Source organism: Lithobates pipiens, unplaced genomic scaffold, assembly GCF_037356315.1.
Source record: "Lithobates pipiens isolate NorthernLeopardFrog02 unplaced genomic scaffold, aLitPip1_a1.2 Scaffold_16, whole genome shotgun sequence".
Lineage (NCBI taxonomy): Eukaryota > Metazoa > Chordata > Amphibia > Anura > Ranidae > Lithobates > Lithobates pipiens.
Window position 1 is genome coordinate 450,055,019 of NW_027507748.1, and position 18,471 is coordinate 450,073,489.

An 18,471-nucleotide genomic window follows, 5' to 3' on the forward strand; every position below is an offset into this window, starting at 1 on the left:
GGTACATAATGGCCAACCCAGCGCATAGCTCTGGTCTGCACACGCTAACTGGCCAGTCTGGGGAGACTACAAGCATAAAAGGGTATCTAGCCTGTCACCCAGCCGGCTGTTGATAGCAGATCACAGGATCTGTAGTCTTGCACAAAAAGCAAAGCTTCTGCAGAAAAAACATGGACCAACGAGCCCGCAGGGTTCCTAGGTCCTTCGCCTTCACTAGGCAAAATAAAACTGAGGCTGCATGGCAGGCTGGGGGGTTGTTACCTAAGGGACTGCCCCTTGGGCGGAACTAGAAAGTTCTGTGTTTTTCCCAACATGTTATGCCTAGTCTTCTTCTAAAGGTGGCGTAACAACCCAATGGCTAAGAGAGAGGAGCTGTGCCAGTCGGTGAATATAAGAGAAACTGCAATGGCCACCATTTTATTCTACAGGGTCTCTACTATGAGTGTTAACAGTGCTTGCTGGTCAGTCTGTATACAGGAACATTGTGTAATCTGTGGTGTTGCATATTGATGCAGCAAATTCCAAAAGAAGCCTTTGGCATTTCAAATATGACGTTTTAAAAAACTTTTTAAACATATTAGACCATTTTCATGAAGTGCATCCATCTGGTAAGTCACTCATTACTTTTGGGTGATGTTCACATTTGCCTGCAGTTTGACATCATAGAGGTGTATAGAATATCACCTTTGATCAAACACTATTATTTTTCGAAAACTTTTATACAGAGAGTATATCTATACTGGTCTTATTTATGCAGTTTGTTGACTCTACATTGTATAAATGTGTGATTTTACATTACTTTTATTACCACCCGTTGTCAGGCCTTCCTTGAAACATGCAGAGTTTGATCAGCAGCTAAATTAATAACAAATAGGTTTTATGGCGTTGTGTGGCACAGGGCAGGATAAAGACAGATTTCCTTGAAGCTTTGTTTCAGGCAAGTTAATACATTACAAGCATAGAATGGCAGCTGTTAAAGGTTCACTAGAAGAAAAGATTTCCATTAAAATAAACCTTTCAGAAGGGAAACATGGGAGCTGCCCTTGCTACTTATTTTTGTAAGTGCAATTTCCATGGCCATATTTTTTCACTATATGATCTCAGGCTAGGACAAACATCAGTTTTTATCATCATTTCACAGGTTGCGATTTTGTTTAAAGTGAATAAATCAAGTAGTCCAAAAAATCATAGCTTAGGCATCCTAAAAACAATAATAGCATATACACCATTTCTGTCCTAACAAGTCCTCTTTAAATTAAGCCACTTTCACATAGCATGGACAGGCTCTCTGACCTGATGCAATGATAAAGCCATGTACCCCAGAAAGAATTATGGTTGTACCTACACTTAGCAGTTCCTAAGTACTGTTACTTATCGCCTTAAATTAAAGCAGCATTAACCCCTTCAAGACCAGGCCTGATTCTGACATTTGTTTTACAAGTTAAGATCATTTTTTGCTAGAAAATTACTTCAAACCCCCAAATGTTATAAATAAATATTATATAAAATTTTATAATATAATATACATATATATTTTTTTTAGCAGAGACCCTAGAGAATCAAATGGCAGCCGTTGCAATATTTTATGACACACTGTATTTGCACAGCAGTCTTTCAAACGCAAACTTTTTTGGAAAATATATACAATGAATTTAAAAAAACGAAACAGTAAAGTTAGCCCAATATTTTTGTATAATGTGAAAGATGATGTTACACCGATTAAATAGATACCCAACATTTCATGCTTTAAAATTGCGCACGCTCTTATAATGGTGGCAAACTACAGTACCTAAAAATCTCCATAGGCAACGCTTTAAAAAAATTTAACAGTTACCGGTTTAGAGTTACAGAGGAGGGTTTGCACTAGAATTCTTTAAACTGTCCCTTTAAAAAAAAAAATCTGTTCACTTCTATTGCCGTCACAAGGCAGTGGCAGGAATTCTTTATGGAGGGATCTGGAGTCTAAAAGAGTAAACTGCTGAGTAAACCAGAAACAGACACTTATGGGTTTCTACATCAGAGACCTGATCAAAGACAAATCCAGCTTTGTTTAGGATTCCGGCCAGCCAGCGGATGTGCCAGCTAGTGGCTTGGGTCTCCCGGTGGCATAGGAGACCTGGGCGGCGTGGCACATCCCCTCCCTCCCCTTGTAATAACAGTTGAGCTGCTTAGCCACATCGTCTGCGCGAGCCGTCATAGCTGTGCATCGGCTCTTTAAGACGCTGTAGCAAGAATGCACATGCCACCGGAGGCACCCACACATTCCTGCAGCATGTCCCCAGAGCCGCTGTGCGTGCCTGTTGGGCGCGATGACTGCCAGGCACCCACGATCGCTTGTGACAGAGAGAGAACCCAGATATGTGTGTGTAAACACACAGATCCTGGTTCTGTCAGGGGAGAAGAGACAGATTGTGTGTTCCTACTAAGTAGGAAAAATTATCTTTCTCCCCTATTCAGCCACATTTCCCCCACAGTTATAACACACAGTGAAGGAACACAGCTAACCCTTCCCCTGGCAGTGGCATTTATACAGTAATCAGTAGTTATTTATATCACTGATCGCTGTATTAATGTCAATGGCCCCAAAAAAAAAAAAAGTGTCAAAAGTGTCCGATTTTTCCACCGCAAAGTCGCAGTCCTGATAAAATATAAAATTGCAGCCCACTGCCATTATTAGTATAAAAAAAGTCATAAATCTAGCCTCTATTTTGTAGAAGCTATATATGTTGCGCAAACCTATCAATATACGCTTATTGCGATTTTTTTACCAAAAATATGTAGAAAAATGTATATTGGCCTAAACTGATGAAGTTTGTTTTCATTTTTTGGGGCATATTCATTATAGCAAAAAGTACAAAATATTGTGTTTCTTCTCAAAATTGTCGCTTTTTTGTAGCAGGTAATCAAATACCACCAAAAGAAAGCTCTATTTGTGGGGAAAAAAAGGACATACATTTTGTTTGGGTACAACATTGCACGACCACGCAATTGTCAGTTAAAGCGACGCAGTGCTGGATCGCAAAAAATAGCCTGGTCATTAAGGGGGAAAATCTTCCAGGGCTGAAGTGGTTAAAACATTTATCCCAAAAAGAAAAATAACTGTTGTAACTGCTTAAAAAGTGTGAGCTGCAGTTAGGCTTCAATTTATTAGTATGTATTAGATTTATTAACCACTTGAGGTCTGGGCCATAGCCAAATGAAGGCTACAGCGTGGACCTCAATTTCCAGGAGGCCGTCATAGGACATCCTCCCCTGTGCACGCGCCTCGCAGGGTGCACGCTGTGATCACAGAGTTACAGAGACTCAGCTGATAACCAATCCCAGCCCCTTACCTTGTGATCAGCTGTCGGCCAATAACAGCTGATCACATGATGTAAACAATCGACAGCGCGAGTAGAAAAAAAAGCCGATCACTGGCTTATGTTAAATAAACATCGGTCCCGAAGAGGAAGGAGGCACATCTGCCTCCTCTGTGCCATTTAGTACCCCCTGCCAGCGCCAGCTGTCATTGTGCCCACCAGTGCCACTTATTAATGTCCATGAATGCCACCTATCAATGCCCACCAGTGGTGCCAATCAGCAGTGCCACCTAGAAGTGCTGCCCATCAGTGTAAGCAATCAGTACCCATCACTGCCGCCTCATCAGCGTACATCAATGAAGGAGAAAAATTACCTGTTTACAAACATTTTTTAAAAATATATAAAAATTTTTTTTTTTTTTTTAAATTGGTCTTTCAATTTTTTTTTAACAAAAAATAAAACCGCAGAGCTGATCAAATACCACCAAAAGAAAGCTCCATTTGTGGGATTTTTTTTTAATAAAAATGTAATTCGGGTACAGTGTTGTACGACTGTGCAATTGTCATTCAAAGTGCGACAGTGCTGAAAGCTGAAAATTGGTCTGGACAGAAGGGTGTTTAAGTGTCCAGTAAGCAAGTGGTTAATCTGCTTATTTAACACTACCCCCCCCCCCCCCTCCAGACTGGCAATGCTGCTAGTGATGTGACTCCTGTGCTCATTTCCCCAGAGTTGTGTCTCACTAAGGCTACTTTCACACTGGGGTGGGGAGTGGTTGGTGGTCAAGCACTGCTAGTTTTAGCAGCGCTTTACCGCTGTAAAAAAGGCACTTAGCTGCTAACAGGGCACTTTTAACCCACACTAGTGGCCAAATAAAGGGTTAAAAGTGCTGCCTATTGATTTCATGTTAGGGTTGGTTTAGGAGCGTTATATACACTGCTACTACACCGCCACTAAGATTTTGCTTGCAGGACTTTTCCTATCCTGCGAGTGCACCGCCCAACAGGCTTTTACCCTGGAGCGGCTTGAGAGGTGCTTTACAAGCGCTATTTTTAGAACAAAAATGCCTGAAAACCCCCCCGTGTGAAAGGGGTCTAATGCAGAGGGTGCGTTACTAGCCAGATCACCAGGTGAAAACAGAGGAGGGGAAAAAGAAAAGAGATGCAGCCACCACATGTAAATGATTGGTAATCTAATATTTTTGGTTTTCATACCATTTTGGCACTTTCTTTTGGACATTCATCACCAAACTTTTCTGTATAATGACTGCTAATGTGGTACCAGGGCCAACATTTATAAAATGGAACTGTTTTATTATAATTTTTAAACTTCTACAATGTCTTGGTGTGTTACTGCATGCTATATACTCCTATTGAATCACAAACAAAAATGTAATCCATAAAATTTTCTATATTTAAATTGTAAACCATAGCAGATGTTAAATGATGGTTTTCACAGCCATCCGTGGAAACCTTAAGAACAAAATACTAATCCGGAGTCATACCAAGAGAGCAAGGCAAATGAAATGTCAGCTGTGATTTCAAGGCTACAGTTTCAAACAGAAGAAAGGTGCTTCAGGCCATAGGTAATGTTTGCAAATGAGATACTCACCGAGCAGGCAACTACAATGATGAAGAGTCCGGTAATCTTCAAGTTTTTTAAGAAACACCTTGGGAAGAGAATTCAACAGGGATAAAAATAATCAAGGCTAGAAAATAATCCACTGATGAGTGGTAATTTCATTCTGGGACACCTTCTGCATTTATATCAGGCAATCACCTGCTCAATTTCTCATTAACTGCGTTTTCATCTTCACAATAGACATTACTTTAAGAATCCTTTAATCACTTTGAATGTGTTGATGCTCCTCTCCTACATACAGCTTATAAAAACCATTGCAAACCATTAAACATGCTGGTTAAATAGTTCGATATTTTATCTTCTAGCTATACAAAATATTTTCTCATTTTCATTGATTAGAATCTTTATACAATTAAATAAGTGCTTTGGCTTAACCACTTGCCGACCAGCGCACGACGATGTACGTCGACAGAATGGCACCGGCAGGCAAATGGGCGTACATGTACGTCCCTTTAAATTTGCCGCCCTGCCATCGGGAGCGCGCCGCCGGACCCCCCGTGAGTCCGGTCGCGGGACCCGCGGACTCGATCGCCGCGGGCATACCCGCGATCGTCTCACGGAGTGGCCAAATGAAGAAATGCCGTTGTAAACAGCATTTCTCCATTCTGCCTAGCAACTAGTGACGCTGATCTCTGCTCCATGTGATTGGAGCAGAAATCAGTGTTCACTAAATGAAAGCCCAACCCCCCCACAGTAACACACGCCTAGGAACACCTAACCCCTACACTGCCACCCACTGGTTAACCCCTTCACTGCCAGTGTCATTTACACAGGAATCACTGCATTTATATAGCAGTGATTACTGTATAAATGACAATGGTCCCACAAATATGTCAAAAATGTCCGATGGGTCCCCCACAATGTCGCAGTCACAATAAAAATCACTGATCGCTGCCATTACTAGTAAAAAAAAATAATAAAAAATTATTAATAAAAATGCTATAAAACTATCCCTATTTTGTAAACGCTATAACTTTTGCGCAAACCAATCAATAATCGCTTATTGCGATTTTTTTACCAAAAATATGTAGAACAATACGTATCGGCCTAAACTGAGGGAAAAAAATGTTTTTTTATATATTTTTGGGGGATATTTATTATAACAAAAAGTAAAAAATAATGCGTTTTTTTCAAAATTGTCGCTCTATTTTTGTTTATAGCGCAAAAAATAAAAACCGCAGGGGTGATCAAATACCACCAAAAGAAAGCTATATTTGTGGGAAAAAAAGGACGTCAATTTTGTTTGGGAGCCACGTCGCACGACCGCACAATTGTCAGTTAAAGCAACGCAGTGCCGAATCGCAAAAAGTGGTCTGGTCTTTGACCAGCAAATTGGTCCGGTCTGAAAGTGGTTAATAAATATAAACAGAAAAAAAAGCAACAAGAAAGAAGAAATATATAGTGCTTAGCACTCCTCCTGCATACAGCTAGGCATGGGACAATTAGTACAGCAGTCCAGTAAGAGAACGACTGGGTATGACATCTGGGTATGACATCTGGGCTAGTCTAATATTTATAGGGATGGGAGGTCTTGAATGGAGATACTTTACCAGACATTGGTCAAAGTAGGACCTGCAGATAGTGACACATGCTGGGCATTATAAAGCTGCATTGTAAAATGTGTTCTTACTATAAAAAGTTCTAACTGGTTTTGTTTGACCCCCAGGTAAAAGGTTTTCAGTCCTTCCCTGACACTTCCCCAGCTGTATTATGCCTAAATGTCATAATGCATACGGATACTTCCCTAACTTTATTATTTACCCTTGCTTTAAACAATATACAATTAAAATGTAGAAGCCAGACAGCATTATAGATTGACTGCATTCCCACAAGAAGTATACTTAAAAACTAGCCATTGTATAAATCTTTACCTGCCTATAAAATACATTAAAACATTCATTTTTCATCTGTTGTGAGAGAAATACATAGGCAGCCACTACTAACCTGTTGCTAACCTGTTGCTAGGCAGAATGGGGTTATGCGGTTTACTTCCGCATCTCCCCGTTCAGCCACCCCAACTGGCACGCTCGCAACCAGGAATGCCGTGGGGAGGATCTGTAGCTTATGCATGCATTTGCAAATGCGTGCAGACTAAACCCCTGCTTTTAACGCACACTGACAGGTTTATTTGGTTGTCTGTAAGCTGGTCGGTAAGCTTGACTTTTTTCTTTTGGATTTATTCTTGGCCTTGCTTTTACCTTATGTCTCCCTCTAATGGTGCTTACTGCGATGGCCAGTTATAGATGGGGCAGTGACCCTTTTTTGCATCACTGAATGCAGAGTGTGAGATATAGATACATATTCCCACACACAGCCTGAATTGTACTATATACACCACAGAATGCACTGTACATCGAAGTATATATACACACACACTGCCTGAATATAGAGTATACACCATAAATAATAACAGTATATTAAATATATATATACACAGAGGGGAGGGGAGGGAGAGGGGGAGAGGGGGAGGGGAGGGAGAGAGAGGAGGGGAGAGGGGGAGAGAGAGGGGGAGAGAGGAGGGGAGAGAGAGGGGGAGAGGGGGAGAGAGAGAGGGGGAGAGGGGGAGAGAGAGAGGGGGAGAGGGGGAGAGAGAGAGGGGGAGAGAGAGGGGGAGAGAGAGAGGGGGAGAGAGAGGGGGAGAGAGAGAGGGGGAGAGGGGGAGAGAGAGAGGGGGAGAGAGAGAGGGGGAGAGAGAGAGGGGGAGAGAGAGAGAGAGGGGGAGAGAGAGAGAGAGGGGGAGAGAGAGAGAGAGGGGGAGAGAGAGAGAGAGGGGGAGAGAGAGAGAGAGGGGGAGAGAGAGAGAGAGGGGGAGAGAGAGAGAGAGGGGGAGAGAGAGAGAGAGAGGGAGAGAGAGAGGGGGAGAGAGAGAGGGGGGAGAGAGAGGGGGGAGAGAGAGGGGGAGAGAGAGAGGGGGAGAGGGGGAGAGAGAGAGGGGGAGAGGGGGAGAGAGAGAGGGGGAGAGGGGGAGAGAGAGAGGGGGAGAGGGGGAGAGGGAGAGGGGGAGAGAGAGAGGGGAGAGGGAGAGGGAGGGGGGAGAGGGAGGGGGAGAGAACCATGGGCTCATCCCAAGTTACAACACTAACTCGTCTGAAGCACATTGTGACATCAAGCCCCTCCCCTGTGTGTTACGCCACAGGGTCACACGCTTGATCAGGTGGCACTCTGACTTAAATACTATTCTCTCCGCTCCTTGTAGTCTCCTGCCACTTCCTAAAGTCACTGAATTTCTTTGAGCACTGTTTGATGGAACCAGTAAGGAATCACTTAAACTCAAAGCTATACACCACTTTTGCAACATTTATATGGACTTTATTTTTGGACTATGGTTTTTATTTAATTACTATGGTCTTTTGATGCTTGAGCGTGTTATAAAACAGTTTTTTGTTATTTAATGTGGTGTTTTTTCACATAATGGATTAATGTGTTTTTGATATTAGCAAAACCAGAGCAATCCATTAGAATGCATTTGCTTCCACTGTGGAGATTCAAATTTACAAGAGTTAGGACTGCAGAAATATTGGAGTACCTTGGAGCCACTCTGCAGCTTACGCATGTGTTTGTAAAATGTGTGCTAACTAAACCCGTTTTTAATGCAAACTGTTAGACCGGATAATTAGGTTGGTAGCAGACTGGTTGGCATGTTGAGCTGGGAATTTTCTCTGTCTTTTGTTTGAGTTGCCCTTCCATGTGCTCCTTGCAGTGAAGGCCAGTTTTAGGTGGGGGCAGTGGCCATTTGTTACTGGTGTTTTTGAGATTAGTAAAGCGTAGTACAGATGGGAATTAATGTTTATTTTTGACATGTGTGGCCCTTCCATGTGCTCTTTGATACAAAAGGCTAGATATAGATTAGGGTCCTTGCCATTTGTTTGTACAATTCAATTACTGTAACCTAGTGCTCCACAACTTCAGACAACGCATAACAGAGTGAAGTAAGAATTTGATTTTCAAGTAGGTTGAAGACTGTGTGAGCTCAGGCAGTGGACAAGGCAACTACCAAACTTCAAGTGTCATATGACCCCTGCCACTCAACCGGAATTGTCAAGCTCAGACAATGAGTAAAACTAAATAGGGCAAAAATTAACCTTTCATAAGAAACCCTGCACAGTTGTAATCAACTAGGACCAACTATTTAGGATTTTTTTTCACAAGCTATTTAAGTTTGACTTTAAAAAAAAGGGCATACTGTACTTGTGAATACTTTAACAATGTGTATTTGTGTCACATACAACAATGCCAGGACAGAAAAAAAAAAAAAAACGTAATCAGTGGTATAATCTTGAGTCACTATATCATGATCTATACACTTACTGTAAATGCTGTAGTAACCTATCATGGACAACAGCTCCTTGACTTTTTGTTGGATATTGTATCCTTTCCTAATCACTGTACATATTAACTTTGAAAAGGTCTAATAAAACAGTGCACACTATTGTATTCTCTTCAGTCATTCGTTGCACACATACAGTGGATGTGCTTAAAAGGCTCAGGATAGTCGAAACAATCAGTGCCCCGATGCCTGTCATATTGGCCTCAATTGCCCTTTTTATTTTTAAATTATACCTGTCTTAAGACTATGGAGAGGCTAACACTGCTATGCTTTGGAAAATTCTATGCTTTTTAACTTAAAGTACCGCAATCAACTGCATCTTCGGTAACACAATTTAAACTCATTCTCCAGCTGTTACTTTTCTGTGTAGGTCCTAATCTGTTTGGATGATGGGGAAGAAAGGCAGACACTATGTTGAAAGAGGATAGGGCTTATTTTATTGACTAGAACCTCCAGGGGAGCTATACTTCAGTTCAAAGTAAATTTTGGTGTATGCAAAAAACAAGCACATCACAGTCAGTACAGAAAAAATAAAAATAAAAAAAAGTGTGCCAGATAAATTCTGTGCCTTTAGCCTCAAGGGTACAGACAAAAAAAAAAAAAACCACTTCAAAAGCCTCAAAAATTTTCACTGTGCTTTTACACAAATGTAACTTTCATGAAACAGAAAAATAACAACTTTACACACTTTCAAAATATGAGAGATTCTACCTTAGTTTAGAAGAGCTGAATTTCTCTTGAAGATTGTCCAGGAGTTCATATTTTTCATATTTTTCTGATGACGCAGATCGAGAAAGGCTTCCAACTTCACTACCAAGTCGGCATCTCTGTTCAAATTCCGAAGAGCTATTCTCCCAAGATTCTCCGCAGACAAATTCTGGCCTGTACAGAGTTATATAGCATCTTTAGAAAGCCTACTGCAGCGTTCAATCAAAACACTCCTAATACATTGTATTTCTACACAAAACACTCCTAATACATTGTATTTCTACAAATTGTAAAAATATAGACAAATAAAGAAGAGCATGAGTCAAAAAACTTTTCCCTAAAATGAGTGACAAGTACAGATTACACATAAATCTGCAGAATTATAACTGATTGATAAAGAATAAAAGTGTATTGGGGGGGGGGGGGGGGTTGGAGTTCCAAATACAAAGTTACCATATTCATACAAACATTTTTGTAAAGCCTATTAAAACCATATATTGGAGCTCCCTCACACATATTATGGATGCAAAGTGTAGAACTATGATACCCAAGACTTATATCAGTTGTCAGGATTGTTTTATTAACTACAGTACACTCTCACTTACATTCACTTTAGTCCCCACTAAATTAGTAAATGTTATTTTATTTTTGTTTTAATACAAGAGAAATCAGTCAGATCCACCAGCAAGGGCAAACAGGCTTGTTACTAAACTACATGGTCAGCTTAAATTGCACGCTTCTGACTTGCTAAAATCAATATGCTGCAAATGAAGTGGATTTCCATCAAAACGGCTAACTATGCAATTAAAAACACCCATTGTAGATCTTTGTATAAAACATTTGAACGGCAAAGGTGTTCAAAAGATAGCCAATAAGAAAATGAACTTTCCTTAAAAAGGACCTACATGTTAATATTTGAAGTGGAACTATCAGCAGTCTGTCAGTTATTGTATATTTTATGTAGGATTTGTATAATGCTAACAGTTTGCACAATGCCTTACAAAATAAAGAGAAACAGTACTGTTGCAATACAATTCACGGCAAGGAGGTTAGCAGGGCACTACTCGTGTGCCCTTACAATCTAAATGGAAGGGCAAAAGTGCCAAAAGGGAGAAACTACTGTATGTGAGAATGAGAAAATAAAGCTCAGTTGTTAAATAGAGGCAAGATGGCCTTGGGTACTAGAAAGCTGTACAGGTTGGGGAAGGGAATTCCATAATGATGGGAGAGGCTCTGAAGAAGTCCTGGATACAAGCATGACAGGAGGCGATGAGGTGGTCTTAGGAGGAGCAAAGATGGTTTGAGTGAAATTTTGAGTTGAGGTTGGTGATGTAGCTGAGAGCAGAGTTGTGGATGGCATAGTAAGTTGATATTTTTAATTGCATTTGTTGGGTGATCAGAAAGCAACACAGAGATTGGTGGAGAGGGGTAGCATTAACACAGCAGTCTTCGATTATCCTAATCCCCCTTTAACATAGATAATAATTGTAGATCATTCTAGTCTGTGACTTATTTTTCAGCTTCCTTTACCAGACCAAGCTGTACAGGAAAGGTGGCAGTTATTCATATAGTTAAAACCTTTATACCACAGGGAAAAAATAAAAACAATTGTTGAAATAACCTAAAAAGTGTTAGCTGGAATTGAGCTATAATTTGTTAGTCATTTATTGTAAAGTTAAAAGGTTTATCTTAATGCATTGTATGCAATAAGATATAAATAAAAAAACCTGTGTGCAGCAGCCTCCCAGGACCCCCCTAATACTTCCCTGAGCCTCATCTCTCTCTAGCGATGTCCTTGGCCGTCCAAGACTCTCCTCCTGATTGGCTGAGACACAGCGGCGTTGTTATTGGCTCCCACTGGTGTCAAAGTCAGTTAGACAATCAGGAGAGAGGGGTGAATGGCTGAATCGGGGCTCTGTGTCTGAGTGGACACGCGAAACTGCAATTCGGCTCAGGTGCCCCCATAGCAAGTTGATTGCTGTGGGGGCACTCGACAGGAGGGAGGGGCCAGTAGAGCCAAAGAGGGACCCTAGAAGAGGAGAATCTGGGCTGCTCTGTTTAAAACCACTGCACAGAGAAGGCAAGTATAACATAACATGTTTGTTATTTTAAGAGGGAAAAAAAAAAAAGATTTTACAAACACTAAGTTCATCTAACACTACTGCTTTGCACAAGTTGACAATGCTGCTGTTCAAGAGTGACTACAGTGCTTATCCATCTGGCAAACCTCCAACTGTGTGGTGGAGAGTGTGGAGGTGGTAATGTACTATGGCACCCTAATTTTCCACGAAAATTAAAGCTTGGTTCCAGGCTCCAAAACATTTTTATCCAAAAGCTTGGGTGCAGGTGCCGCCATTGCAAGTAAGGGAAAACGGCAATGGAGCCTTCAGGCTTCACAGCCGGTTTCCTACTGCGCATGCCCAAATGGCGCAGTTCTTTCTGAATGGCCCTGTCTTCTGGAACACGCACACAGGTTCCCAGAAGGCAGCGGGGGGGGGGGGGGGTCCAGGCAGAAATTAAGTACATTGCCACGTTGTACTTCAAAAGGCAAGAAAAAAAACATACATATACATATATATATATATATACATACATACATACATACACATATATATATATATATATATATATATATATATATATATATATATATTTTACACACACACATACATACATACATATACACACACAGAAAAACAAGGGGGTGGGGTGGTCTTTAAGACCTAGTTGTATATTGGGTGGAACTCTGCTTTAAGCCATCAGGTTAAAATTTCTTATCTGTGCTAAGCAGTGTAGAAGGATAGCACATGTGACAGAAAACAGTCCACGTCATAGGAGTGCAGAATTTCTTAAACCTGAATTAGCTTGGGGTCTTCAAAAGGAACTTGGATGCGACTGTGCAATAAATAGTCTGATATGCAGCTTAGGAATACATATCTTTAAGGCTGAGGATATTCTACTATACTGACCTACAGCTGAACTCCACAAATTTGTTTCATTAATTTCCATAACCCCTACTGTAATGAAGTTCCCTTCCTTAATGTAAAAGATAATACAATCCAAAAGGCTAGAAAGACACCCAAGACAGGGGTATTGAATTAAAGTATACATTCACCCTTGGGAACAGGTTATATCCAGTTTTAGGATGTAGCATCCTACTGCCATATTTTTGGCACAATTTTTTTTTCATTAAACCAACATGTAAAATTGTTAAGCTGAATCTGAGTGCTCCAAGTAGAAATTAAGGAACTGCCTTTGTGAAGAAGCTACCCCAGTGTAAAGTCTGTTCAATTTCTGTCTGAATATGGCAGTGTGATAGACATGCTTCAAAAAGGGCATGATCACCGCAGCTAATGCTCTAAACTATGTGTGTAAAGGACCAACTGCTCAGTTGACCTGGTCCAGTGATCATTTTTCAGACTACCAATGCTTAGATTGCTGTCCAGCTAGCTGGAAGATCTCTGCACAGGGCAAGGCTGAAAGTGCATACATCACACTGCCTTTTGGATTGATAGCACAGCTTCCATTACTGAAACTGTCCCATTGTGAGCTGCAGTGGCTGGGAGGGAGAACATGTGAGACATAAATGGAGAAGTATTTGGCTCAGTCAAAGGTGGTAAAAAAAAATAAAAATTACTTAGACTTACCAGTGGTCTACCAGGACAGCCCTTGAGTGGCAGTGTTCAAAAAGGCAGTCCCTCAGGTCCCTGGCCAGTAATTTACCAAGAACCAAAGGATGGAACTGAAAAATATAACCATAGCAGGTTATAACATTAATACATCAATGTAATTCAAGGGTGGGATCGTGCTGTCCTGGAAGACCACTGGAAAAGGAGTTACCGGTAAATCTAACTCCGGTTTTCCCCAATCATCTTCCAGGACAGCCCTTGAGAGGATCCTCAAGTACTCACCAGATTGGGGGGGGGGGGGGGGTAAACGGCTTGGAGGACTTTCCTCCCAAAAGCCTTATCCTGACTGGACGTTAAGGCTAGTCTATAATGCCTTATAAAGGTGGAGAAGCTTCACCATGCGACTGATTTACATATTTGCTCCAAGGTGGCACCAGCTCTTTCTGCCCAGGATGCCGAGAGTGCCCTTGCGGAGTATGCTTTAACACCCCCAGGAGGATCTCCATTTATTGTTTTATACCCTTCTGCAATAGCAAGCCTGATCAGCCTAGCTATGGTGACCTTAGAAGCTTTTTGTCCCTTAGGTTGTCCAGAAAAAGAGGACAAAAAGTGAATCTAACTCTAAATGGTTTGGTTACCTTTAGGGACTCTGGTATACACAGCCTCACATCTACTAAATGAAATGTTTTCTCTTTTTCATTTGAGGCATTCTGACAGAAAGAAAGGAGGACAATATCTTGCGACCTATGAAACCTAGATGCCACCTTTGACAAGAACCCAGGGTCTGTCCTTGGGATGACTATGTCCTCAATAATCTGAAGGAATGGCTCTCTAATGGAAAGAGCTTGGATTAACCCTACCAGCTGAAGTGATTGCCACAAGGAGCACTGTCTTAAATGTGATCAGTATTTGAGAGGCCTCTGAGATATGTTTAAATGGTGTCCGCAAAAAGGTCCCCAGGTTGGATTTATGTTATCTGACCATTTGTGTCTAGTAATTACCTTACAGAACCTAGAGATGAGGGGATCTTCCTGTAATCGTTTCTCTAGGTACACACTTAAGGCAGCTATATGAACCTTAATAGTACTAGGAGTTAATCTCTTATCCATCTCCTCTTGAAGAAACTGTAGGATGTTTGTTGTATCCTTGTTTACCTCACCTCGGCCATCTAATCAGCTGTTAAACTTCCTCTAGACGTTTTTATAAATAGCTCAGGTGACTGGTTTTTGGCTCTGTAGTAAGGCCTGAACAACTCTGTTAGGCCTCTACTCCTCAGAATTTATTCCTCAGTAACCACGCTGAAAGCTTCAGCATGGCTACTTGCGGATGTAGGAGAGGTCCCTGTGACAGGAGATCTTGTCTGCAGGGAAGCCTCAGAGGAGGCTGGTCTGTCAACTTGACTAAAGTTGTGAACCATGGCCTGTTGGGCCAAAATGGAACCACTAGGATTAAACATGTTTATTCCGCTAGAAACTTTGCTAGAACTCTCGGGATGAGGTGAAGCGGTGGAAATGCATAGTCTAAGTTGAAGGTCCAGGGGGGCCTATAAGGCGTCTACAGCCAAAGGTTGATATCCAGGGCATAGCGAGCAGAAACTGGGAACTTTTGCATTCTCTTTGTTTGCAAATAGATCCACTTCTGGTTTCCCCAGTGAACTGCTTTGTGGTTGAAAACTTCCGGGCGCAGAGACCACTCTCGATTTGAAAATAGCTGTCGACTCAAGAAGTCTGCAGTGCTGTTTTGCTCCCCTTTCAGGTGTATTGCGGAGATGGATTCTAGATTGGATTCTGCCCACTGAAATATGTGCTTGGCCACCAACATTAGCCAAGGAGTTCTGGTGCCTCCCTGCTTGTTTATATAGGCTACTGCCATCATATTATCTGAGCGGACTTGTAGATGGTGACCTTGTACCTTGTCCTGAAACACCATTAGAGCTCTGAGGATAGCGGTTAGTTCCTTCCAATTGGAAGAGAATTATTTCTCCTCTGGCATCCACCTGCCCTGGGCCCAACATGATTTGAGATGGGCTCCCCAACCCCAACTACTCGCATCCGTGGTTAGTGTGGATGTGATCGGCAAGATCCTGAGTACCCCTTTGTTTAAATTTTCCTTGTCCTGCCAATGCCAGAGGGAATGTTTACTTTGGAGGGGATCAAAAAGTTTTCTTCCAGATCTTTGTCCTTTAACTGCCCCAACAAAAACCTCTGAAGGTCTCTTTGGTGAAACCTGGCCCATTGTACAGCCGGAATTGCTGCTGCCATAAGTCTTAATGCTGACATCACTTCCTTCACTGTACATTTGGTTCCGGTTTGAAAAAAAGACATCCTTTGCTTCACATTTAATATTTTTTTCTGGCAAGACTATCCTTTGATCTACTGACAAGATCTTGTAGCCCAAATACAATGTTTGGGTTGTTTTGGACTTTTCCAAACTGATTATCCACCCCAATTGAATCAGGCCACGTTGTGTCAACTCTAAGTCCTGACAAAGTTGTTTCTCCGAGTGGGCCATGAGAAGCAAGAACTGGAGACCTGGAGAAGAACCAGACACTGGCAGAAGAAGCCAAAGAGAGCGGAGAAGTTGGAAGAGACCCCCGAAGTCAGAAGAAGACCCCCGGAGCTGCCTAATAAATTACTTTAAAAACCTGTCTAGTGTGTTTTTTTTATTGACACTTTTTTTCCCTCAGGTGAATGGGTAGAGGTACTATGTACCCCATACTCATTCACATAGGGTGGGCAGCAGGGATCTGGGGGCCCCCTTATTACAGGGATTGATAAGCCCCCCGCCCGCAGCCTCCGACAACCAATGGTCAGGTTTTTCGGGAAGAGGCTCTTGTCCTCATCAACGTGGGTACAAGGTGCTGTGGGGTGGGGAGGCTGCAGGGCGCTTCCTTGTCCCCACCCCCTTTCCTGATCAGCTGGGCTGCATGCTCGGATAAGGGTCTGGTATGAATTTTGGGGGAACCCCACACCGTTTTTTTTCAGCGAAGGGGGTTCCCCTTAGAATCCATACCAGACGTAAGTGCCTGGTATGCTCTTGGAGAACCCATGCCTGTTTTTTATTTAAAATTTGGAGTGGAGTTCCACTTCGGGAGCTTATTATTCTGTGATTGGCCACAGCCAAAGTCGCCTGGCCTGGGGGCGACTTGAAGTCATGTTGCAAGTCGCCCCAAGTCACGCTGTGATTCATACTCAAGTCGTGTCCAAGTTGCCTCCCAAAGTCACGCTGTTGACCCTGTGTGAATGAACTCTAAGATGTGTGCTTGGGAATTCATTCATTTTTTTTTTTCAAACTATAGTCTGCGTCATCCACCCCACCAACAGTCTGGGGGACTGAACTGGCGCCCCGTTTAAAAAGTTTGAGAACCCCTGGTATAGAAGAATGAAATTCTCCTATCTTTTGCAGTAATGAAACACAAATCTGTATTCCTGATAGATGGTCTCAGATGTTCTAGAGTGAAAAATGGATTTGCTAACCTTGGAAACCTTTTCATGCTGCGACTCCCTCCATCCACTGAAGATGTTGCTTTTATTCAGATCTGCCATTTCAGGGGTGGACAACTGCGGCCCTCTAGCTGTTGTGAACTACAAGTCACATCATGCCTCTGCGACTAACCCAATCTTAATATCATGCCTCTGTCACTGGTAGTCATGCTTGTAACTGCCAATATTGCATTGCCTCTTGGGACTTGTAGCTCCACAACAGCTGGAAGGCTGCCTCTGGTATTGGTGAACCAATGAGCAGTTATAACACCAGGTATTTGATGGCTCTAAAGTTGAGGGCTTACGTAAAACACACGTGCAACTGTGACAGTAATCATCAGAGACATGCCTTTAATGTAGAAACATTGTACATGAGCTAGTACAGGCAGAAAGCAAATAAAAACACCACAGAGAACATTAGGATGTTTAAGGATGCAATCGCATTTATTGAACAGATCTAAATTGAGCTATTAGGAAATCGTTTAATGCAGAAATAAACCAATTGATGTTACACTGCAATTCTTCCTGCTGGCAGACCTAAGGAAAAGTCACACCTCTCCGTACCAGTCTAAATAGTACACATGATCAGAAAAATCATGCGTAAAGCTTTCCAGAGCCTATCAAGGGAGTTCATCCGAAATTATCCAAAAGGGATAAACCAGATCATGACATGTGTAACTAAAATACTGAACAGTTTTTAACCTTTTAACCACTACAGCCCCGGACCAATAAACACCTTAAGGACCAGAGGTCTTTTTCCAATTTCGCACTGCGCTGCTTTAACTGGTAATTGCGCGGTCATGCAATATTGCACCCAAACGAAATTTGCGTCCTTTTCTTCCCACAAATAGAGCTTTCTTTTAATGGTATTTGATTGCCTCTGCGATTTTTATTTTTTGCGATATAAATGGAAAAAGAGCGAAAATTTTGAAAAAAAAAAAGATATTTCTTTTTTTTGTTATAAGAAAAATCGAATAAACTAAATTTTAGTCATACATTGAGGGCAAAATTTATTCAGCCACATGTCTTTAGTAAAAAAAAATGTCAATAAGCGTATATTTTTTGGTCTGCGCAAAAGTTATAGCGTCTACAAACTAGAGTACATTTTCTGGAATTTACACAGATTTTAATTTATGACTGCCCATCTCATTTCTTGAGGTGCTAAAATGGCAGGGCAGAACAAACCCCCCCCAAATGACCCCATTTTGGAAAGTAGACACCCCAAGGAAAGTGCTGATGGGTATGTTGAGCCCATTGAATATTTATTTTTTTTGTCCTAAGGGATTGAATAATGACAAAAAAAAAAAAATTTACAAAAAGTTGTCACTAAATGATATATTGCTCACACATGCCATGGTTATATGTGGAATTGCACCCCAAAATATAT

The 18,471-nt window shown here is 41.6% G+C and overlaps 1 protein-coding gene across 2 annotated transcripts in view; it reads right to left on the bottom strand.

The window, feature by feature from the left end:
• The window catches only part of OCA2 (OCA2 melanosomal transmembrane protein), a 561,190-nt gene that overhangs the window by 293,378 nt on the left and 249,341 nt on the right, over positions 1 to 18,471 (bottom strand). For both annotated transcript variants that reach the window (XM_077482777.1, XM_077482778.1), the window contains 2 exons: positions 9,977 to 10,147; positions 4,909 to 4,966 (listed from right to left, as the gene is read on the bottom strand). In XM_077482777.1, the coding sequence (XP_077338903.1) occupies positions 4,909 to 4,966; positions 9,977 to 10,147 (229 nt within the window). The remainder of the gene's footprint in view (positions 1 to 4,908; positions 4,967 to 9,976; positions 10,148 to 18,471) is intronic.